Source organism: Equus asinus, chromosome X (assembly GCF_041296235.1).
Source record: "Equus asinus isolate D_3611 breed Donkey chromosome X, EquAss-T2T_v2, whole genome shotgun sequence".
NCBI classification, from domain to species: Eukaryota; Metazoa; Chordata; class Mammalia; order Perissodactyla; family Equidae; genus Equus; species Equus asinus.
In genome coordinates this window covers 39,152,998-39,175,768 of record NC_091820.1, presented here as the reverse complement: position 1 = coordinate 39,175,768, position 22,771 = coordinate 39,152,998, and the positions used below count along the sequence as shown (strand labels likewise).

General features: G+C 51.0%; 1 protein-coding gene across 12 annotated transcripts; it reads left to right on the top strand.

The window, feature by feature from the left end:
- Window positions 1-2,732: 2,732 nt before the first annotated feature.
- On the top strand, window positions 2,733-22,334 carry HDAC6 (histone deacetylase 6). Of its 12 annotated transcripts, none has more exons than XM_044763657.2 (29): window positions 3,208-3,226; window positions 3,966-4,088; window positions 4,173-4,226; window positions 4,435-4,523; window positions 6,483-6,567; window positions 6,679-6,719; window positions 7,454-7,550; window positions 7,695-7,792; window positions 8,775-8,879; window positions 9,004-9,072; window positions 13,272-13,398; window positions 13,498-13,563; window positions 13,656-13,715; window positions 13,794-13,883; window positions 14,218-14,324; window positions 14,414-14,481; window positions 14,725-14,890; window positions 14,980-15,108; window positions 15,269-15,437; window positions 15,747-15,880; window positions 16,450-16,518; window positions 16,633-16,825; window positions 18,275-18,424; window positions 20,085-20,259; window positions 20,358-20,989; window positions 21,073-21,192; window positions 21,325-21,471; window positions 21,568-21,696; window positions 21,916-22,334. In XM_044763657.2, the coding sequence occupies exons 2-29, from the start codon at window positions 3,996-3,998 to the stop codon at window positions 21,982-21,984; spliced, it is 3,531 nt and encodes a 1,176-aa protein (XP_044619592.2). In that variant the 5' UTR covers window positions 3,208-3,226; window positions 3,966-3,995; the 3' UTR covers window positions 21,985-22,334. The 12 variants fall into 12 exon arrangements, with proteins under 12 accessions (XP_044619597.2, XP_044619595.2, XP_044619592.2 ...); XM_044763656.2 differs by having other exon boundaries at window positions 4,173-4,301; XM_044763658.2 differs by lacking the exon at window positions 3,208-3,226 and adding an exon at window positions 3,286-3,337 and having other exon boundaries at window positions 4,173-4,301.
- The last annotated feature ends 437 nt before the right edge of the window (window positions 22,335-22,771 follow it).

The following is a 22,771-nucleotide window of genomic DNA, read 5'->3' as shown; positions in this document are numbered from 1 at the left end:
CCAGACAAGAAACACTAACTTGACCATATAAGGAAACCCCTACACCTACACAAGCACCCCGTCCCAATACTTTAAAGAGAATTCTCAGGGCCGGACTGGTGGCTGAGTGGTTAAGTTTGTGCACTCTGCTTCAGCGGCCCAGGGTTTCGCTGGTTCGGATCCTGGGTACGGACATGGCATCGCTCATCAAGCCACGTTGAGGTGGCGTCCCACATGCCACAATTAAAAGGACTCACAACTAAAAATACACAACTGTGTGCTCTGGGGATTTGGAGAGAAAAAGCAGAAAAAAGATTGGCAACAGTTGTTAGCTCAGGTGCCAATCTTTAAAAAAAAAATCTCTCTAGCAGTGCCGTCTGATAGAAATATAATGCGAGCGACATGTGTAATTTTAAATTTTCATGTAGTCACATTAAAAGAGAAAAAAAGATGAAACTAACTTTAATAATATAGTTTACTTTACCCAATATATTCAAATATTTCATTTCAATATGTAATCAATATAAAATTATTGAGATATTTAAAATTTTTTTCATGCTAATTTTTTGAAATCCAGTGTATATTCTATAACTATAGCATATCTCAAGTTGGACTAACCACATTTCAAGGGCTCAGCAGCCCCGTGTGGCTAGTGGCTACCACATTGGACAGCATAGCTCTGTGGAGTCTATAGAATCCTGTAGCAAGGTACTACTATAGGCTCTTCAAACCTGTTCCCTTTCTTCCTGAACTCAGTCGCTTTTCCAACCTCCCTTACAGTTCAATGTGGACATGTGACAGAGTTCTGACTAATGGAGCGTGGGGAGTGACATACAACACTTCCAGGCTTGGCCCATAAAAACCTCTCACGCAATCCTCCACTCTCTCTCTTTCCCTATCTACCAGCTGAATAGTGAGAACTCCAAGGATTCGGAGGAGAGCAGAGCCACAAAATAGAAGAGCCTGGGTCCATGAATGAGCAGTAATAAAAATTCACATTGGATTTTGTATGAACAAAAAATAAACACTTATTAAGCCCCTGAGATTCTGGGTTTGTTTGTTATAGCAGCTAGCATAATTTAGCCCAATTAATAACAATCTCTTGCTGAATATGGACACGAACACCCGATCCTAATGTCTATATGAAGACAGCTCTGAACCTACACAGAAACACCTGTGCTGACCCTGACCTGGACCACCTGATCTCTCTGTAGGAACCTGTCATAATGCAGTCTAAGGAGCCCCATCCTGAATTTGTAGGGAACCCCTAGTGTGGAGCTCTCTAGAAACAACTCTCTTGTCCTGTATAGAAACATCTGCTTGATTCAGTAGAGGAACAGCACTATAGACACTAAAGGAATCCCAAGTCTCACTCTGTCCAGGAACATTTGCTTGACCCAACAGAAGAACACCAGAAGTGACCTGACCCCTGTCCATAAATCCCTATCCTCACACCTCACACAAAAGGAATACCTCTCCTCAGGAAGCATGGGACCTCTGCACTCATCCTGTAAAAGAATCCCAGCCAGATAAAGGAAACCAAAGACCGACACTCTACAGCAGGGGTCAGCAAACTATGGCCTTCAGGCCAAAGCCAGACTGCAGCCCGTTTTTACATTTTTAAAGGGAAAGAAAAAAAAGGAAAGAGAGAAAGAGACAAAAAGAAAGAGAGAAAGAAAAATATGCCACAGAGGCCCTCTGTGGCCTGCAAAGCCTAAAATACTTACTATCAGGCCCTTAAAGCAAAAGTTTGACGACCCCTGCTCTACAGGAAGCTCTCTTCTGACTATACAGAAAAATGGCCTTGGCTCTTACAAGCCTCCCTACTCTTACTTTGCAGGCATCACAACTCCAGAATGTTCCTCAGTGTGTATCACTGTGTATATCCTCTCTTTGGTGTATGTAGAGGTTTAAAGGTCTTAGGGCTGTCACCCTCTTCCACTGGGACTAAAGACATGTTTAGGTAGGGAAAGAGTGGAAAAGAAGAGAAGGCTGGAACCGGGGTTTTCAAGAGGGTTCAGAGGGCCCAGCTACTGGGCGGCAGGGCTGTCAATCTGTTTGTTAGTCAGCGATGCTGAACCCCAGACCGCTTATCTCTCTGGCCCCAGCTTACAGCCCGGTAGGAAATGGTGAAGAATGAGAGAGGGAGATTAGGAGGACAAACCGGCCTCCTGCGGGGCTGACATTTAGACATGGGAGGGAGTTGGGGGGCATTAGAGGGCAACTCCTCCTACCCCCCAGGCACACACTTTCTATTGCAGCTTGGGAGCAGAGGTTACCCGGTGGAGGGGGCTGGCAGGGAGAGCTGCCGTCCAAGAAAAACTCCCCTCCCCGAGTCCATTCTGGCCCGGGGCACTATTATTATCACAATTTTCCAGATGAGGAAACTGAAGCAGTGATGTTCAGTAACTTGCCAAGGTCACATGGTTAAGTCGCGTCACCTCAGTTTCCTTATCTGCAAGGCCGCCTTAACAATGGGAACTACCTCACAGAATTGTGGCTTACAACAATGCCTGTCACGTAACGCTGGCTATCATTACAGTTACTTTCCCCTACTAAGACTCCTTCCGCCTCACTATCCACCTTCGCGGGAGAATATTAACAGCTAACATTTGGTGAGTGCTTCCTCTGTACTACCTTAGTGAATATACTAACTCAGAAAATCCTCATATTTAGCCTCATCACCACTCCTATTTCGGCCGCCACCAGCCATCGTCCAGTTTCAACCGCGCTCGCGGTGCAGAGGCCAGCCCGCCCGCGCCACGTCATCACGACGCGCCGTGCGGGAAGCCGCGGGAAGGAGAGAAGAGGCCCCTTCCTAACTCTCCCGCTTGCTTGCTTGCCCTGTTGAGTCACCGCATGGCACAGTCGGCGCGAGCCTGAAGGGCTCACAGGTACGGAGAGACGGCGGCCACAGCGGCCAGGACGTCAGCGGAGGCGGTTGGGGGAGGGGCGAGTTTGAGCCTAACCGCCGCGTCGAACGGCCGGCGCGCGCTTCACGCAGGCGCAGCACGTCCCGCGTCGCGCGCTGACGTACAGAGCCGCCGTTTGTGAGCTCGCGGGAGGCGCGGCCCACACGAAAGGCGCGGCCTTGCAGCGAGCTCTCCGTTGTGGGCGGGATCAGGGCGGGCAGTAAGAGAGACCCGGCCCAATGGAAAAGAAGACCTCGGGCACCCGCGGCGCCACAGGTCGCCGGGAATTTGGCGGCGGGAGCCAAGGGCGGAGTTTGAGAAAGGGGCTGCGCTCAGTGAGTGGACCTGAAGCGATTGGTCGGAGTCGACGGCGGGGGCGGGGTGGGGGAGGGGACTGGCGGGAGTGGGCTCCGAACTGGCTGAAGGGGCTTGGTGACGCGTTATGGGTAGGGTTTGGGTGAGGGGGTGGGGTCTGGTGGAAGGCCAGGGGAAGTCCCCCGAGGAGCAGGGCTAGTTGAAACGTTAGGGGCGGGATCTGGCCAAGTGAAAGGTGCCGGTCCGGCCTGATAAGGGGTGGAGTTAAGTGGCTCGTTAAGGGTGGAGTCGGGGCCGGGGCTGGGTCTGGCTGAGTGAAAGGGTGGGTGATGATCCCGGGAGATTGGCTGAAAAGGGCAGGTTTGTGAAGGGGTGGGGTATGGGCGAAGCTTAGAGGAATGAAAGGGTCTGGGAATGGGGCTGAGTAGAACGGAAGGGGCGGTGATTAGCTGGAAAATGAAGGCCCTAGAACGGGCTCAGCCTGGGCGTTAATTGCTCAGTGAAAGGGAAAGATGGAAAGGAGAAAGAATAGTGTTGGAAGGGTGGAGCCTCGTGGAATGGAATGGGCGGGACCAGGTGGAATGGACACCCCAGAGGAGGAAGAGGGCCTTGAGAGAGGCGGAGTTTAGAAGGCGGTGGGGAACGGGATAGCCTAAGGGATGGAAACTAGTATAGGGGGCGGGGCCTGAGAAGGGGCTGGGATATGGGGTCCTCAGGACACTCCAGCCCCTTCACAGTCACCTGTACCCCAACCTCTAGAACGTCGTCAGGGGTGAAGCCTCCCCGACCATGACCTCTACCGGCCAGGATTCCACCACAACCAGGCAGCGAAGGAGTAGGCACAACCCCCACTCCCCCCCCCACGACTCCAGCGTCGCCTCGGTGAGGCCTTAGACCTGCCCTGATTAGCGGGAGGGGGAGCAATGGACTGTGCCCTGGACTCTGACCCTTCTCTGTGTTTGGCAGAAGAGGAGTGTTAAGAAGGGTGCCACACTCCGCTCCAGCCCTAATCTAGCGGAGGTAAAGAAGAAAGGCAGAATGAAGAAGCTCAGCCAAGCAGCCGACCAAGACCTAATCATGGGGCTGCAAGGGCTGGTGAGAGAGGCCTGGCTGCAATTTAGCTCCTGTGACAATCAAAACCCTGAGGTTCTCCATGCTGGACAGTATGGGATGTTCCCTCTGAGTCAGGCTCTAAATTGATTGGTATCTCCCATTTTTTTCCCTGCAGGATCTGAACCTTGAGGCCAAGACGCTGTCTGGCACTGGCTTGGTGTTCGATGAGCAGCTAAATGAATTTCATTGCCTCTGGGATGACAGGTGAGGCTGGTTCCTCCAGGCCATCTCCAAATGACACAAATATACACACTTAGAGCCTGTTAGCAAGAACAGATCCTTTCTTACACTAGCCTGGAGACAGGAAGCAGATGATTTAGGGAGATGGGGCTCAGGCTTGAAAGGGTTCTTTTCATTTATCCAACAAACATTTATTGAGTGCCTACTGTGTGCCAGGAGTTAGTGATACAAACATGTCGGACAAGACAGAGTCCCTTCTCAAGGAACTGATAGGGGAGTAGGAGAGCAGATCATCAAACAGCCAACAGCAGTGTGAGGTGTTATTAAAGGAGGACTTAAGACCAGAAGATTCAAGAGTGTTTAGTAGGGGACCCTAGACTAGCATCCAGGGTTCCCAGAAGGTTTTCATGAAGAAGGGACGTTTGTGCTGAAACGGAAGTATTACACCTCCCATTCGCTCACACATGTTGTAATCCATCAGCAAAGTCTTTGGGCTCTGTGTTCGAAATGTACTTCGTATCTGATCTCTCCTCACCACCTTCACTGCCACCTCATCATCACTCACCTAGGCTTGCAGAGGCTTCCTCACTGGTCCCCTGCTTCCACCCTCATCCCTGCTGTCTGTTCTCCACACAGCAGCCTAAAAAAATATGTACTAGATGATGTTTTCTTTCTTAAAATCCTTCAAGGGCAGACCATTCCCCTGAAGGTAAAGTCCAGATTCTTCATCCAAGCCTCTAAGGTTGCACATGATCACGCTCCACATTGCCTTGGTGACCTCATCAGCCAATCCTCCCACTCATTTGCTTCGCTTCACTTCACTTCACCCACACTGGTCCTCTTGCTGTTCTTCCAACATGCTAGGCACTCTCCCATCTCGAGTCTTTACCCTGGCCGATCTGTTTTCCAGAGATTCGTTTCCACCTTCTCCTTGCCCAGTTAACATTCTCATCTCAAGGAGACTTTCTCAGAGAGGGCTTTGCCTGGCCACTCTCCTTCCCCCACACCTGATCTTTGAGATATTCCTAGCCCCATGTCATTGTTTGTTCATTAGTGTACTTATGTGTTTACCAGTTTAGTATCTATCTTCTCTATCCAAACAGAAGACTCATGATGGCAAAAAGACTTCATTTATTGCTGCACTTCTACCATTTCCTGAGGAGTTAGGGACACAGCAGTAAACAAACAAACAAAACCCCTGCCTTCGTGGAGATTACATTTTAGAGAGGGAGACAGGCAGTAAACAGACAAAAAGGAAATGATATAGTGTGTTAGAAAGAGAAGTGCTGTGGAAAAACATGGAGTGGGAGGGAGAGTAGCAGAAAGTGCAGTGGAGGGGACTCTTCAGTTTTAAATAGGATGGTCAGGGAAGGCCTCGCTGAGAACTGGTCAGGAATCTGAAGGAGTTGAAGGAGTGAGCCATGGAGACGTCTGGGAGAAGAGTGTTCTACGCAGGGAGATGAGCTAGCTGAAAAGTACTTGGTTTGATTGAGGAGCAGGGAGAAGACCGGCGTAGAAGGAGAGTGAGAGAGGGGAGAGTGGTAGATGGGATCAGAGAGGTGATGGGACAGATTGTTCGGGGCCTTCTGGAGCATGGGGAGGACTTTGGCTTTTACTCGGAATGAGATGGGAGCCACAGGGAGGTTTTGGGCAGAGGGGGCATGATCTGATTTAGGTTTTAACCAATGTCTGGCTGCTGTGCAGAGAAAGGACTGTTGGGGGAGCGAGGGCGGAAGCAGGGAGGCCAGTGAGGAGCTGAGTGCAAGATCCCAGGCGGAGGCTGTGTGACGAGGAGAGGGGCAGACTGGATAAATTGTGAGAACAGAGCCAACAGGCGCCAGGGATGACTCCAAAGTTTCTGGCGTGAGCAGTTGTAGAAGGGTAGATGGAGAAGATGCGGCAGGAGCAAATGTGCTCACCAGTGTCCCCATATCTATCTGTGTCTGTGTGTGTGTGTGTGTGACTCTATTTCCGTCAACCCAGCTTCCCTGAAGGCCCTGAGCGGCTCCATGCCATCAAGGAGCAGCTGATCCAGGAGGGCCTCTTGGACCGCTGTGTGTCCTTTCAGGTGAGTCTGTCCATCCCCACCCTGCCGCCAGCCAACAACCTGGGTAGAGGGCAGGAGCTGGCAGGACCTGGTGGCCAGTGGCTTAGCCCCTTGTTCCTTGTGTCTCCCCAGGCCCGGTTCGCCGAAAAGGAGGAGCTGATGTTGGTTCACAGGTGAAGGCTTGGGAGCCTTGTAGGGGTAGGGAAGAGGCTACCCTGGGCCAACTAGGGCAGGCTGGATGCTTTGGGAAGGAATGTCATGGGTCCCATGGCCTTGGGCAAGTTGCTGAGCCTTTCTGAATCTCAGTGTCATCACCTGTAACATGGGGGCTAGTAAACATAAGTTCCTCAGGAGGGTTCAGTATGCGTCTGGTGCTTAGAATGGTGCCTGACATATCATCAGCCTATGATGAGCTATTGTTGTTATTATAACCTGGTGTGTAAACACATGGTGGATGTGTGGGCAGAGTGATCAGGGAGTTTCCCTGGGAGGCTGCAGGAACCTAGAGCAAGAGGGCTGGGTTGTCAGTGTGGCTCCAGGAAAGCTAGTTTGGCAGAGGGGGTATCTGAGCTGAGCTTTAAGAGAAGAAAAAGAATAAGTCAGATGAAGAGAAGGGCTGAGGGAAGGGAGGTACAGACAGCTGGAACAGTCAGGCCAAAGGCCTGGACATAGGATTTGGTGTGGCTAGAGCAGAGGACAAGGGATATTACTGGAAATGAGGTGGGCTAGGGAGGATGCAGGGAATGTGTCCTGTATCCCAGCTGTTCCCCCACACTGACAGTTGAGGAGGCCTGACATGTCCGGGAGTCTGATGCACAGAAAGCTCAGCTGGGGAGGGACAGGGCCCTGGTTCAGGGCCGAGGAGGGAAGTATACCCTTGACTCTCATCCCCCGTCTGTGTCCCCAGCCTAGAATATATTGATCTGATGGAGACGACCCAATACATGAATGAAAGGGAACTCCGCATCCTAGCAGACACCTATGACTCAGTTTATCTGCATCCGGTATGGATCAGAACTGTGAGGACAGAGGGTGGTGGCAATCCTGAGGTGCCCTATCCCCACGCCCACCCCACCCTGGGGGAAGCAGCTGAATGACAGGGTTGCTCTCTCCCTCACTCCTTCTCTGACTCCCTACTATCTCTCCAGAACTCATACACCTGTGCCTGCCTGGCCTCAGGCTCTGTCCTCAGGCTGGTGGATGCTGTCCTGGGGGCCGAGATCCGGAATGGCATGGCCATCATCAGGTAGGACCCGCCAGCATTTGTCTTCTTACATTTTAAAAAATTCCTTCCCTCAAATGTAAAATATATTGGTATGGACAGTATATCCACATGTTTCAAGAGTCAAAAGGTACAAAAGGGGGTATAGGGAAAAGGCTCCCTCCCATTCCTGTCCCCCAGACATCTCCTTCCTCTCCTGAAGGCAGGCACTGTAACCGACTCATGTCCTCCCAGAAACAGTCCGTGCCTATTGATGGAATAAATACCGTATTCCGTTGGTTCTAAGATGCGTAGTGGATTTTTCATATTTGTAACATCTTGAAATCCAAATGCATCTTACCAACAGTGGCGTCTCAGAATTCAGTTGGTAGCATTTTCTGCTTCGTTGTTGGCATATAAAATCATGGTACATCTTATCATTGTTGACCTCCCAGAATTGGTGAAATGTACAGGATACAGCCTTTCTCTTCCCTCCCCTTTTTTAGCCACAAATGGTGGTAGCACTCGACATGCTCCCTTCCCTACCATGCATTTTTCATTTCTACATCTTGGAAAGCTTTTCTCTAACAATGTGTAGCTTACACCCATGTAGAACACCATTGTGCAAATGCACAGTAGGGTAACCAGCCCCCTACCCTTGGGCATTTTGGTTCTCCCCAATCATTTACTGTCTCCAAAAAATGCAACAGCAAATATCGTTGTCCATTTATAAACATGTTATTTCACCCTTTTTGTTATATAGGTTGCGGGCTAAGTCCCCAGGAGCAGGATGACTGGGTGTGAGGGTGTATGCATTAATAATTTTAATGAACATTACCAAATTTCCTTTGGAGAGAGAGCAGTAGACTGGGGGTGAGCATCCGAGGGCCCCATTTACTCAGTTCGTGGCAGATTTGCAGGCATCGGCACTGAGGGGGAGTTGGTGGTCCAGGATTAGAGAGCAGGGGAGAGTCCATCTCTGCACAGGAGGACTCCCCCAATCTGTGGCCTTCTCTGTTCTGCCTAGGCCTCCTGGACACCATGCCCAGCACAGTCTTATGGATGGGTATTGCATGTTCAACCATGTGGCCGTGGCTGCCCGCTACGCTCAACAGAAGCATGAAATTCAGAGGTCAGCAGCAAAGCAGCAGGGCGGGTGTGATGGGGTGGCATGAAGTGGGATATCCTGGTCTGGGCACTTTCCCTGGCTGTACCTTGGTCCTCTTACAAAGTGCCCCCCTCTCTCCTGCTCACAGGATCCTTATCGTGGATTGGGATGTACACCATGGTCAAGGAACACAGTTCACCTTTGACCAGGACCCCAGGTATGCTCCAAGTGCCACCCTAGATGCTAGACTCCCGGCCACCCCCCACTCTTATAGGCCCAACCGGAAGGAGCCTAGGAGGGAAGGGAAGGCATTCACATTCATTGGGCCCACCTTGGGACTAGGCTCTGTGCTGCTCTCTGTGTGTCTGCTCTCAATTTCACTCTCAGGCAGGGACTGCCGGGTTCCCCATTTTACAGAAGGGAGAACTGAGACTTACAGATTACAGGGTCACACAGAGAAGAAGTGAAAGAGATGAGATTTGAGCCCAGAGATCTCTGGAGGTCTTGTTCGTCAGTTTACCCTGGAGCTGGAATGAACCTCAAATTACTACTTTATTTTCTCTGATTATAACTACTGCAAAGTATTTGTTTAAAAAAATTAAATAAGACAGAAATGTCTAAAGCAGTGAGTCTCCTGTAATTCCCATCACCTCAAAAATAACTGTTGATAGTTTAGGTTATATCCTTACAGAATTTTTCCTATGATGTATGAATATTTGTTATTATCATTATTGTTATTAACACACTGCCTAATGGGACAATCCTCTACATGTCCTCCAGCAACTTGCATTTTGCATTTAACAGCATGTTGTGGACACTTCTCCATGATAGTGCCTCTAAAAAAAGGCACCACCTCAGTCTTTGTAAGGGCTGTACAGTGTTCCATTGTATGGCTGTACCTCTGGTCATTTAACCACGGGACATTTATGATGCCTCCCAGTTTTTGCCATTACAGACAATTCTACAGTGAATAGTCTAGAAAATATATAATTTTACACTTCTCTGAGCATATCTATAGGATGAATTTCCGATAGTGGATTGCTAGGTCGGAGGGTCAGCATGCTTTCAAGTCTGGGTTCTACTGCCAGACTTCCCTTCAGAAGGGTGGTACCAGCCTATGCTTCCTGCAGAAAGTGATGGAGCGGGTCCTTGTCAATAGAGGACAATACTAAGGACTTGTGGTTTTATCCAGCCTCTATTGAACCGACTGCATAAAATCCACTTTTTCCCCATAGAGCCTGAGCTCTTGTGGCCTGTTATCTAGGTTGGCTGTTTTCTAGACAATGCTTTATTATTTTCTGGCATTCAGTGTTGCTGGCAGATGTCTGATGTCCTATTTTCTTTCCTTTCTGAGTAACCTCTTTTCCTCTCTGAAGGTTTTAGGTTCTTCTTTTTATCCCTGGTGTTCTGAAATTTTACCCCGGCCCCCTCATTCTGCTTAGCAGTGGACAGACATTTTACATCTGAAGACTCATGCCTTCCTTAAATCCTTGGAAATTTTCTTCTCTTAGATCTTTGATGATTTCTTCTACTGTATTCTCTCTGGTCTCTTATTGCTAGTCAGATGTTAGACCTCCTGGGTTGATCCTCTGTGTCTCTTATTTTTTATCTTACGTTTTCTGTCTCGTTTTCCTTTTGCTCTGTATCCTGGGGGATTTCCTCAGCTTTACCTTCAAGCCCTTCTGTTGAATTATGTATTTAGATATTCTTTAATCTCCAAAAGCACTTTCTTCCTCCGTGTTTCTATGCCATCTCATTCCTGATCTTGTTTTTATAGAGTACTAGTTCAGAGCTCTCTTAAGTTTTCTTCAGTTTTCCTCAAATGTCTAGTGATCATTATTTGGCCATTTATACCTAAGAACGAAGCACTGTTGCAGGTGGCTGTCCTGGGACTGCTCTGCTGTGGCGCATGTTTCCTGAAAGGCATTTCCCTGGGACAGGGGCGGGAAATGTCCACTGATAGGTCTCAACTTTAGGGAGTATGGGCAGGGAGCTGGGATCCTGCCAAATGCCAGAATAAAGGGGGTCTCTTCTTGGGTTGACATCTCTTTTTTTACCCTCAGCCTTGCCAAAGTTTGTCAATTTTACCTTTCAAATCTAGCTTTTGGCTTTTTTGGCCATCTTCACTGTTACATTGTTTATTTTTTTATATTTCATTTTTTCTGTTTTTACCTTCATTAATTTCTTCCTCTTGTGTTCTTTATTTTGGTCATTTCTGGCTTCTTCAATTGAGTGCTTCAACATTTATCAACTCATTGGCCAATCTCGTTTTATCTATACCTGCACTCACTGCTGAACCTCCTATATTATTTTGAAGCTAATCCCAGACACTATATCATTTCTTCTATAAATATTCCAGAATATCTCTCCAAAACATGGGGCATTAAAAAAAAAAAAAAGCATAACCATAGTATCATCTCTAAGCAAATGAATAAGAATTGCTAAATATCATTAATCATTCTTTTTGTTTTAATAAATGCATTGGAAGCTACAGCTGTGTTCTTTTGTGGCTATATTATTGACTGTGTGCATGGATATGAAGAATTGTGAATATATTCATGGCATCTTTCCTCATGAATAATAATGTATAAATAAAAAAATATTTATCCATGCCCTTCAGTCTCCCAGCTGCCCATCTCTCAGTCTCTTAACTCCATCAGCAGGGTCCTTGGGTGGAGACAAATTGGTCAGTCCTTAAAATACTATTATGAAGACAAGGAAACAAGTAAACTAAAGCTAAGTAGCTAAAAGAAACAAGTAAATTTAGTGAATTGGTCATTCAATGAATTAGCTATTCAGAATTGATTTTGTTGGATCTGTGCTTGACCTGGATCTGTGCTTGATTTCTCCAGAAGGGAAACCTCAGGTCACCTTGGGTGCCCTCCCCAACCTCTGGGGCCCCTGGAGCCTCAAAGACTGCTTTCCAGAGATTTGTTGAAGTCTCTTATTGTCTGACATCCTTTCTCCCATTCTCAGTCTTTCCTGGTTGATCCTTATTTACGATTCCTTTCCTATGTTTTGACTGGGATCGCAGGAGAGCAAGGAGGAGGAGGGAGGTCGTAGGAGAGCTATCAGTCCACCGTCCTTTCACTGCAAGTCAGTCGAACTTATTTTAAAATCTCCTTGTTTGTTTTATAAACTCAGTTTCCTTGAGTATTCTTTTGTTTGTTGACTCTGGTGGCTCTCTTGTGAGGTGAGCGATCTTTAAATCTTTTCCTTTTTCCTTTTTTCCTCCTGATGATAATCTTTATGTTCTACTGTATATTTATCTATCAGAGTCTAAAGCAAAACAGTCATCCCCCATCTACTCAAGACCAGAGCTTTCACATGGATTTCATTCCCCAATTTCAGGATTTTTTTCTTCAATTTCAAAAATCCTTTTATACCAGTTGCATTCAATTTCACAACTACATGGTCACCATTTATTAAAATGTGACTATTAAGTTTGACTAGATTCATTGCTTACCACTATTTCTTGCATTTCCCTAAAAAAAGAAAAAAATGCTACCTTAAATCCTTTCTGGAACAAGGCAGGAGGCAGATGAACAGACGGATGGATGAGAGATTATTCATTTTGATTGTCCCAGTCAGAATTAAGCCCTCCCACAGTCCCCTGCCTGGCTTTCTATCAGAACACGTACCATCGTGTCTTATCAGTATCTGCTCTGTGTGTCAGTCCCCCTCACTGCTCTGAGTGTTCGATTTCTCCCCTATAAAATAGAAGAAGTAGTGGAGGTGGCCTGTAAGGTCTTGGGAAGGAGGAATTGTCCCCTCACTGGCCTCATGGAGCCCCAGCCGGCACCCCCACTCCAGCTCCACACACACAACCAAGTCCGACCCATTCTGACCTCCCCACTGAGTCTTCCCCTGAGTCTCCCCACTTCCTTCATGGGAAACACTAAGCTCCCCAGCCTTGCCTGATGCTCTTTTCAGCCTTAGCTGGCTCCTGTCACTAAGAGCCCCATGCCCTGTGTGGGTTTGTCCTGCTGTTACCACCTTGGTCACAGGGGCAGGTGGATGGACAGACATGATCTAGAGTCCTCCACGGGGTCAGGAGCCCTCGGGGGCTGAGACAGACCGGATAGCTCTCAGGGTCTCCGAGCTGGAACTGGGTGGGCACTGAGGGGGGCAGCAATGTTTGCCAAGGGAGGAGTTCTGGTAAGAGATCAAGTGAATCAGTGAGTGAGGTAATGGATAAATAAATAGAAGAATTAATGAATGGGAGGCTGAGTAAATTGGCAACTGAATGGAGGGATAAATTAATGGAAGAAGGAGTGAATATATGAATTAAAGAATTAATGGGGAAAATAGTGAGAGAATGGATGAGTGGTTGAGTAAACCGTGATAGCTCTGAGTTAGGGATGTCTGGGGGATTGACTCCTCAACCCCCCGACCTCTTTTTTCCTCTGCCCCAAGCGTCCTCTATTTCTCCATCCACCGCTATGAGCAGGGTCGGTTCTGGCCCCACCTTAAGGCCTCTGACTGGTCCACCATAGGTTTTGGCCAAGGCCGGGGATACACCATCAATGTGCCTTGGAACCAGGTCAGTGTCTGCCCACTCTTTGCCCCCAAAGTGAGCCCCTCACTTCAGCTGGTTCGGGGCAGAGGGCAGAATGTCCCCATCCTGCTTCTCTGTCTGCAGGTGGGCATGCGAGATGCCGACTACATTGCTGCTTTCCTGCACATCCTGCTGCCAGTCGCCCTGGAGGTCCTGGGGGTCTGGGGTGTGTTGGGGCAGGGGCGATGTCGAGGGATGGGCCATGAAGGCAGGTGGCTTCATGTAGTCCCTTCCCCCCTCAGTTCCAGCCGCAGCTAGTCCTGGTGGCTGCTGGATTTGATGCCCTCCAAGGGGACCCCAAGGTAAGGCAAGCTCCCTGGGATGGCAGTTGGGCAGAAGGGGGCTACCGAGAGCCAGACTGACCCTCCACATCCCCTCAGGGTGAGATGGCTGCCACTCCAGCAGGGTTCGCCCACCTGACCCACCTGCTCATGGGTCTGGCAGGAGGCAAGCTGATCCTGTCTCTGGAGGTGAGTGACTCACTTCGCCTCTCAGCCCATGGATCCTGGAAGACGTGAGAACAAAGCACTCAAGTCTGGCAGGAGTTCCTATCCCAGCCTTTCCACTTACTAGCTGGACAACCTCAGCTAAGTCACTGAACTTCCTTGTGCTTCTGCTTTCCTTATGTAAGGTGGGCATAAGAATAGCAGTAATCGCCTCAGAGCACTGTTCAGTGAACGGAATGAAGTCACTCTCTAAATTCCTTGTTGCTTGACATGCGGTCAGCACTCTAATATTATTATTACTCTTCCCTGGTAACGTCTGGTTCTTTCCTGACCGCCCCCCCCCCACTCCTTCTCCCAGGGTGGCTACAACCTCCGCTCTCTGGCTGAGGGTGTCAGCGCCTCGCTCCACACCCTTCTGGGAGATCCTTGCCCCATGCTGGAATCCCCTGGTGCCCCCTGCCTGAGGTGAGCCCAGATGGAAGAGGGGAGAAGCGGGACCCTCACTGCCCACCCAGGGGCCATTTGGTGACATTTTCCCCTCCTCTGCCCTCCAGTGCCCAGGCATCACTCTCCTGCACTCTGGAAGCCCTGGAGCCCTTCTGGGAGGTCCTTGTGAGATCAGGTAAGAGGCAGGAGTGGGCTTGGTGGGGGGTGGAGCCTGGAATGAGCCAGAGTGGGAGATTCTATTTCAGACCCCACTCTGACTTTCCTGGGCTGCCTTGGTGGGGGAGGGTCAGGCCCTCTCTGTCACTGGGCCCTGGTTTCAGGCTTCCTACCCCTTTTTATGTTTGGGTAAACTGAGTTCCAGAGTATTACGGGGGGATTCAGGGTGGGGGAGTAGGGTAAATGTGGCCTCGTCTTGCAGTTGAGACCATGGAGGAGGACATTGTGGAGGGGGACAACGTGGAGGAGAAAGAGGAGGGACCATGGCAGCCCCCTGCACTCCCAGTCCTGACGTGGCCTGTGCTGCAGGCTCGCACCGGGCTGGTCTATGACCAGCGGATGATGGGTCACTACAACTTGTGGGACAGGTGCGCAGTCAGAGGGCAGGGCTCAGTGGGCAGGGGTGCCCCTCCCCCTCCTCAAGCGCTAAGCCCTGCCTCTGGTTCTCTGCTCCTAGCCATCACCCCGAGATGCCTCAGCGTGTCTCACGGATCATGCGCCGTCTGGAGGAGCTGCACCTTGCCGAGCGCTGCCTTACCCTGCCCGCACGTCCCGCCACAGATGCTGAGCTTCTTACCTGCCACAGGTCAGACCCCCATGTGTGGGGTGGGATCAGGCCTCAGTACACACATGCTGCCCTGGGGGCTGGAGCCTGGGCTCTCCCTCCCCAGTACCCGGAGCTGCTGTGGGACAAAGGAGGGGGCAGAACCATCTAACTGTCCCTGGTGCCCCCTCCGTGCCTCCAGTGCTGAATATGTGGGTCGTCTACGGGCCACGGAGAAGATGAAAACCCGGGAGCTGCACCGTGAGGGCGCCAACTTTGACTCCATCTACATCTGCCCCAGCACCTTCGCCTGCGCGCAGCTGGCCACTGGCGCTGTGTGCCGCCTGGTGGAGGCTGTGCTGGCGGGAGAGGTGCATCCGCCTTGGGGTGGGGAGCTCTGCAGAAGAGGTCCTGGGGGGGATGGACAGAGGCGGCTCTGAGAGAGTTGAGCAGGGCCTGTGGAAAGGGGCCATGGAGAGGAGTCCACAGCAGGGAGGGGACCCCTGCTCACCTGAGGCCTTGCTCACTGGGAAATGCAGCCAGGGGCATGGAGGCTGCAGGACTGGGGGCCCTAGCTGCTGGTGGAGTAGTGGAAGGGGCAGGAGAGAGGGAAGAGAAGAAAGGGGAGGGAAAGCCCTGAGGGTGAGTAGTCTAATCTTTGCTCCCTGCCCCTCCTCTAGGTTTTGAATGGTATTGCTGTGGTGCGTCCCCCGGGACACCACGCAGAGCAGGATGCCGCTTGTGGTTTCTGCTTTTTCAACTCTGTAGCTGTGGCTGCTCGCCATGCCCAGGCCATCAGTGGGCATGCGCTGCGGTAAGGGCTCCCTGGGGGCCCCCAGCCCAGTGCTTACTCAGCAGGCCCCGTGGTACAGTCTCTAGGACTTCCCCAGAAACACCCAAGGGTCTAGTTGCCTAGCACTTCCCCAGAAAAGGACCAAGGATCTAGCATCTCAGTGCTTACTCAGATAGGACCCCCAGATTGTGGCAGGCACTCAGGTGCTTAAAAAACAGGATCCAGGGCCACCCCCGACCCTACCGCCCTCCCCTTGCATAGCATTTCTGCCCCCTGATGGCTATCCTGACAGAACCCAGGGCCCAGACCCCTGGTGCTTACTTCCAAAGAGCCAGGATCCAGCCCCCCACATTTACCCACACAAGGCCTGGGTCCAGCTCTGAGCACTTGCTCGCAATGAAGGGCCCACGATGAAACCCTCAGGACCCAGGCTCTGGCTTTCATCCTTCCTCTGATAGGACCCACAAGCCTGCCACCCAGCACTTTCCCCAGGGACCCAGGGTCCTCCAGACAGACCCCAGGGGTCTAGCCCCTGCCCTCTCCCCAGGCAGTGAGTGTCCTGGGTAACTGAGGAGCTGTCCCCTCCCCAGGATCCTGATCGTAGACTGGGACGTCCATCACGGTAATGGAACTCAGCACATATTTGAGGAGGACCCCAGGTGAGAGGCTGGGGCAGGGGGCGGGGTGTGGGCAGGGAGGTGGGCAGGCTGTGCCTCGGGGTGCCGGGGGCTGCTAACCAGCCATGGCCCCCCTCCCCACCCCATCCCCGGCAGCGTGCTGTACATTTCCCTGCACCGCTATGATCACGGTACCTTCTTCCCCCTGGGGGATGAGGGCGCCAGCAGCCAGATGGGCCGGGCTGCAGGCACAGGCTTCACTGTCAATGTGACCTGGAACGGGCCCCGCATGGGTGACGCTGACTACCTGGCTGCCTGGCATCGCCTGGTGCTTCCCATTGCCTATGAGGTATGGGTCAGGATGTATGTGACACGACTGTGTGGGTGGCAGTGGGTGTGCATGTGTCTGACTTCCAGATGACTGATCCTGTGAGATGGCCTGTGTGTGGCTGTATTTACGGCTGTGGTGGGGATGTGACTCTGTGATGGCCTTTGCATATGTCTGGCTGTATACAGTGGCTATATGTGATTGCCTTCCCTGTGTGTAACTGTGAGGGACTTCTGGGTGTGCAGGGGTGGTCTGCGTGTGCCTGGCTGTATGTGTGTCCTGTATGTACACCATCACTAGTGCCTGTGTCTGATAGTGTCCCCGTGTGACTGCCATGTCTGTGGAACTGAGTGTGCAAGGCAGGGAAGGGTTTGAGTCTGTGTGTGATACTCTGCACAGGTGGCTATTTGTCGCTACTATTTCTGTGTGTGATGGGTATGATACTGTATGTCACTGCATGTTGCTCTCTGACAGCTACTGGTGACTTTCTGCATGTGGGAGGCTATGCGTGACAGTCGCCTTTCTGTCTGTGTCTGCCATTGCTGTTTATGTGTCTCTTTCTGGCTGGACGTGGCCTATATATATTTGCCTAACTGCATGAGCGGGCGTAGGTGACCACCTTCTCCGTGTGTATTGTGTGTGTGTGTGTGTGTGTGTGTGTGTATGTGTGGTGGATCGTATGGGTGTGACTGACTCTGAGGGCAGATGAATGTGAGGACCATCTCTGTGACCTTTGTGTAAGCATGCATGTTCAGATGTGTATGCGTGTCTGACTATGCATGGTGGCTGTGACTACCTTCTATGTGTACATGTGTGCCTCTGTGCAAGCAGCCACCTCCTATGGGCACAACAGTGTATGTGTGACTGTGTGATGATGGCGTGTGTATGATTGTGTCTGTGCAGGGGTGGCTGTGTATCACTGTCCCCTTTGTGAGAAACTATGTATGTGTGTGTGACTAGTACAATGTGTAGTCTGGTCTGTATGGGCCTGTCTGATTGTATGTGAGTACATGTGGCTATATGTGACCATCTTCTGTGTGTGGCACTTGTATTGTGTGCCTGTGTCCCATGTCACTGTCTCTTGACTTCTGAGCCTCCACATCTCATGTCTCTGTCTCGTATCTCTCTGTCTCATGACTCTGTCTCATATCCCCATCCATCCATTTCTAGAAATGTCTCCATGTCTCTGTGTCTCATGTCTCTTAAGTCTGTGTTTGGTGTGTTTACATCTCTGTTAATCTGTCTCCATGTCTCTGTGTCTCTCCGTCTTGTGTCTCCACATCCTCCCCTTCCTATTTTCAGGGCTCTGGTCTTGTGTTTCCCAGTCTCCAGGTCCCATGTCTCCCTCTCTCTGACTTGCATCTCTATATCTTCATTTGTCCTTGTCTCCGTGTCTCTGGGTCTTCCTCAGCTGCTGCCTACCCATGCCCCCACCCTCATGCCCATGCATCTTTTCTCTCCTTGCCTTAGTTTAACCCAGAACTGGTGCTAGTCTCAGCTGGCTTTGACGCTGCACGGGGTGACCCACTGGGTGGTTGCCAGGTGTCGCCTGAGGGCTATGCCCACCTCACCCACCTGCTGATGGGCCTTGCCAATGGCCACATTATCCTAATCCTAGAGGTAACTCTCTTGGGCCCTCTTCCCGCAGTGGGGAGGGTGGTTTGGAAGACCTGGAGTCCTGTCCTTTCTGCTGGCTGCCTGCAACACTTGGGGTAATTTCTTAAAATCTCCTTTGAGTGTCCCCACCTGGGATTCTTGGCACATAATGGGCATTAATAATAACACCAGCATAGGGGCTGGCCCCGTGGCCTACTGGTGAAATTCGGTGCACTCCACTTTGGCAGCCTGGGTTTGGTTCCCAGGCACAGACCTGCACTACTTATTGGTGATCGTGCTGTGGCAGCAACCCACATACAAAATAGGGGAAGACTGGCACAGATGTTAGCTCAGGGAAAATCTTCCTCAAGCAAAAGAAAAAGAGGAAGATTGGCAACAGATGTTAACCCAGGGCAAATCTTCCTCAGCGAAAAAAATAATACCAGCATTAACAACTTTAATTGAGCACTCACTACGTGCAAAACACTCTTCTCAGCACTTTAAATATATTGTTAATTTGTTTACTTGACAAAGAAGCTTTCTGAGGTAGAGTCTGCTGACCTCATAGTTTTCCTCTCTCAATATCAGGGAAACTGAGGCACAGAGAGGTGTAGTGACTAGCCCGAGGTCACACATTTAGTAATGGCAGAGCCAGGGCTTGAAAAGCCAGGCAGCTTGGCTCTAGAGGCTATGCTTTTACCACTCCTTGAACTGCCTCCAACAAGTTCCTGAGAAAAATTCACTGACCTTTTGTAAATTACTCAGTGCCCCCGCCCCCGTGCCTTAGTTTCTTCATCTGTAAGATAAGGCTGGCTAACCATGGGAGAGTGCCTGCATATGGTCAGCACTGTATGAACTCTGTAGCTTACTATTATTATATGTTGTTCATATACTAGTTTAACTCTCTTGGCAACTTCGTGTGCTATTACTTTTACTACTTTACAGATGAGGACAATAAGTCACAGTGAAATTAATGGGCTGGTAAAAAAGTCCCACAGTGTGCCTAGGACTGCTTCGGGCAGGGCAGGGTGGCAGTTAAGAACATGGACTCTTTCATCAGATAGTCCAGGTTCCAGCCTCAGCACCACCTCTTACCAGCTGTTATGACCTCAGACGAGTCATCCAACCACTCTGAGCCTCAGCTTCCGATCTGTAAAAAGAGCAGAAACTGGAGTTCCAAAGGAGTGTGAGAAAGAGTGTGACCTGTACCAGGTCAGGACAGGGGTTCGTGTAGAAACACCAGCTGTTCCTGTACCAGGTCGGGGCAGGGACTTCTCTAGAGGTGTGGCCAGGGGTTTCCATACTGTGGAGACAGGTTCCTGTACTGATTGAGCAAATGTGGTTGTGAGGAGTAAGTGAATTAACATGCATAAAGTGTTTAGAAAAGGGTCTGGCACACAGCAAGCGCTTAATCAATGTCAGCTGTTAGTAATGTTACCGTCAGTATTGTCGTTACTGTGGTTATTATTATCTTGCACTTTACATCACAGTTTATCCCTCTTAACAACCACCTCACACAATGGGTGCTGCCCATCTGACAGATGTGGGTTCTACTCACTTGTCCCCAGTACCCACCCTCCAGACTTGCGGGGCTCTGAAGAGGGGTTGGGAGGCAGGATATCTTGCCTCCCAAATTCCCTGAGGACCCTCCTCATACCTTTCCCTCCCCTTTTCCTTAACAAAGGGTGGCTATAATCTGACATCCATCTCAGAGTCCATGGCTGCTTGCACCCGCTCCCTCCTTGGGGACCCACCACCTCTGCTGACCCTGACACGGCCCCCACTAGCAGGGGCCCTGGCCTCCATCACTGAGACCATCCAAGTCCATCGCAGATACTGGCGCAGCTTGCAGATCACAAGTGAGTGGGCATGGGGAATTGGGGATTATGGGGGGCTCGGGAGAGGGCAGGAGAGGGGATAGTACCCACACTCAAGGATCTCCCTCCCATGGTTCCAGAGGTCGAAGACAAGGAGGGACCATCCAGTTCTTTGTTGATCACCAAGAAGGCACCCCAACCAGCCAATCCTGGGTCAGCCAAGGAGATGATCACACCAGAAGGGAACATTCTGGATGCAGGCAGGGGGAAGGCCACCTCAGTATCACCTGTAGAAGAGTCTACTGCAGGCCAGACTAAGTCAGAGACAGCTGTGGTGGAGCTCACTCAGGACAAGTCCTTGGAGGCAGCCACAGAGGAAGCCACGCTGGACCAGACCACCTCAGAGACAGCCACAGGGGAAGCCACGCTGGCCCAGACCACCTCAGAAATGGCCACAGGGGATGCCACGCTGGACCAGACCACCTCAGAGATAGCCATGGGGGGAGCCACGCTGGACCAGACCACCTTGGGGGCAACCCCAGGAGTAGCCACAGTGGACCAGACCACCTCAGAGACAACCACAGGAGTAACCACGCTGGATCAGACCACCTCAGAGGCTGTCAGGGGAGCTGAGCTGATCCAAGTCCCTCCAGCCTCAAGCACTGACAACCAGACTCCCCCAGCCTCACCTGTGGAAGGAGACCCACCCCACATATCCCCTAGTAAGCTGATTGGGAATCTCAGGACCTTGGAACTAGACAACGAGGCTCAGGTAATGCCCACCGCACCCAGGTAGGGGGAAGTAGGGGCAAGAATTGGGCATCTCGGATACATCTCTTGCCTCTGTGTGTCCAGGAGGCACCAGAATCTCAGAGCCCTGAAGAGGAGAGACTACTAGGAGAGGCAACTGGAGGTCAAGACATGGATGATTTAGTGCTGATGCAGAGCTTTGGGGACAATGCCGACACTGACCAGGTGAGCTCAGGGAGGGGCTGGGACTGTCGTTTCCATCTCTTGCCCATTTGTACCTCCAGGTAGGAGCATGCGATGTAGGAACCTATAATGGGGAGTTGGAGTCCCCAGCTTACTCAGTTTCACCCACCCCAGGCCATGTTTTATGCCGTGACACCACTGCCCTGGTGTCCTCATTTGGTGGCAGTAAGCCCCATACCTGACACAGGCCTGGACGTGACCCAACCTTGTCAGGACTGTGGAGCACTCCAGGAGAACTGGGTGTGTCTGTCTTGCCATCAGGTATGCAGCAGAGGAAGGGGATGGGGTGGAGGTTGGCCCAGGAGTAAACTGCAGGTAGGTGCTGATCCCTATCCGACACTCGTTCCCCCACCTCAGGTCTACTGTGGTCGTTACATCAATGCCCATATGCTCCAACACCATGAAGGCTCAGGACACCCTCTGGTCCTCAGCTACGTCGACCTGTCTACCTGGTGTTACTACTGTCAGGCTTATGTCCACCACCAGGTAGACCCTGGGCAGACCCTCTAATGTGTGCACACTCACACCCCCCATGCACAGATACCTTCTGTGATTGGGTAAGGGGAGAGTGGAGACCCTTCTGCATGTGGGTGGGGTAGTCCAGGAAACAGGGTGGTTGAGGGCTGGAGTGAGGGCAGCCTCTTGGCCGAGGTAGGGGGGGTCCTCACTCTCTCTTACCTAGCCTCTCTTGCCTCCTCCTCCCAGGCTCTCCTAGATGCGAAGAACGTCGCCCACCAGAACAAGTTTGGGGAGGGCATGCCCCACTCACACTAAATCCCAGGACGTGCTCCTCTTCTCCACCTTCTGAGGCCCAGGATAGACTGGCCTTAGTTCATCCAAGCTGTACCGTGGATGAGGGGCAGCTTCACTCCATCCCATCCTGGGACCCTTTACAACTCCCCAAGGGTGCTGATTTAAGTATAAATACTTATAAGAGGACTGTGATAATCAATTGTGGATCTACCCCTGCTCACAGCCTGCTCAAGGGACTCTATCTACTCTGCCCCAGAAGGACAGGGGGGCAGCTCAGTGGCCCCAGGAGGTACTTTGGAGAGGGGGGGGGTCAACTGGCAGGTATGGCGGGGTTGCATATGTAATAAAGTACAAGCTGTTACAAAACCTGGAGAAAGCCTTCTAACTTTGAATGGGTGGGGAACCCCATACCCCTGGCCAACAGGGCTGATGAGTAATGAAGGGACAAGGATATGGGTCTTTATCAGGTCAACCCCCTGCACATCAGTGCTCAAAAAACTAACTGGAAATATAGCAAGCAGCTTGACTGGCTCCACTACAGATTAGAAGGTGGAATCCATGAGAAAATGAGTGCCTGCTATAGAAATAGGAGCCTCACAGCTGGTCCCAGCTGCACCCTGGGCTGAGAAGGCAAAACTGTCAGAAAGCATCCTCACCAGAGCTTGGTCTTGCCACCTGTCTTTTGTCCTGATTGGGGCAGTGGGGGAGGTCCAGGTTTAGCATACTTAGATTTGGTCCTCCTAGGTAGCTTCCTGGGGGAAGGAGTGCCTACCATTGACAAGGGCTGGGGAATTGGAGGCTCATTTGA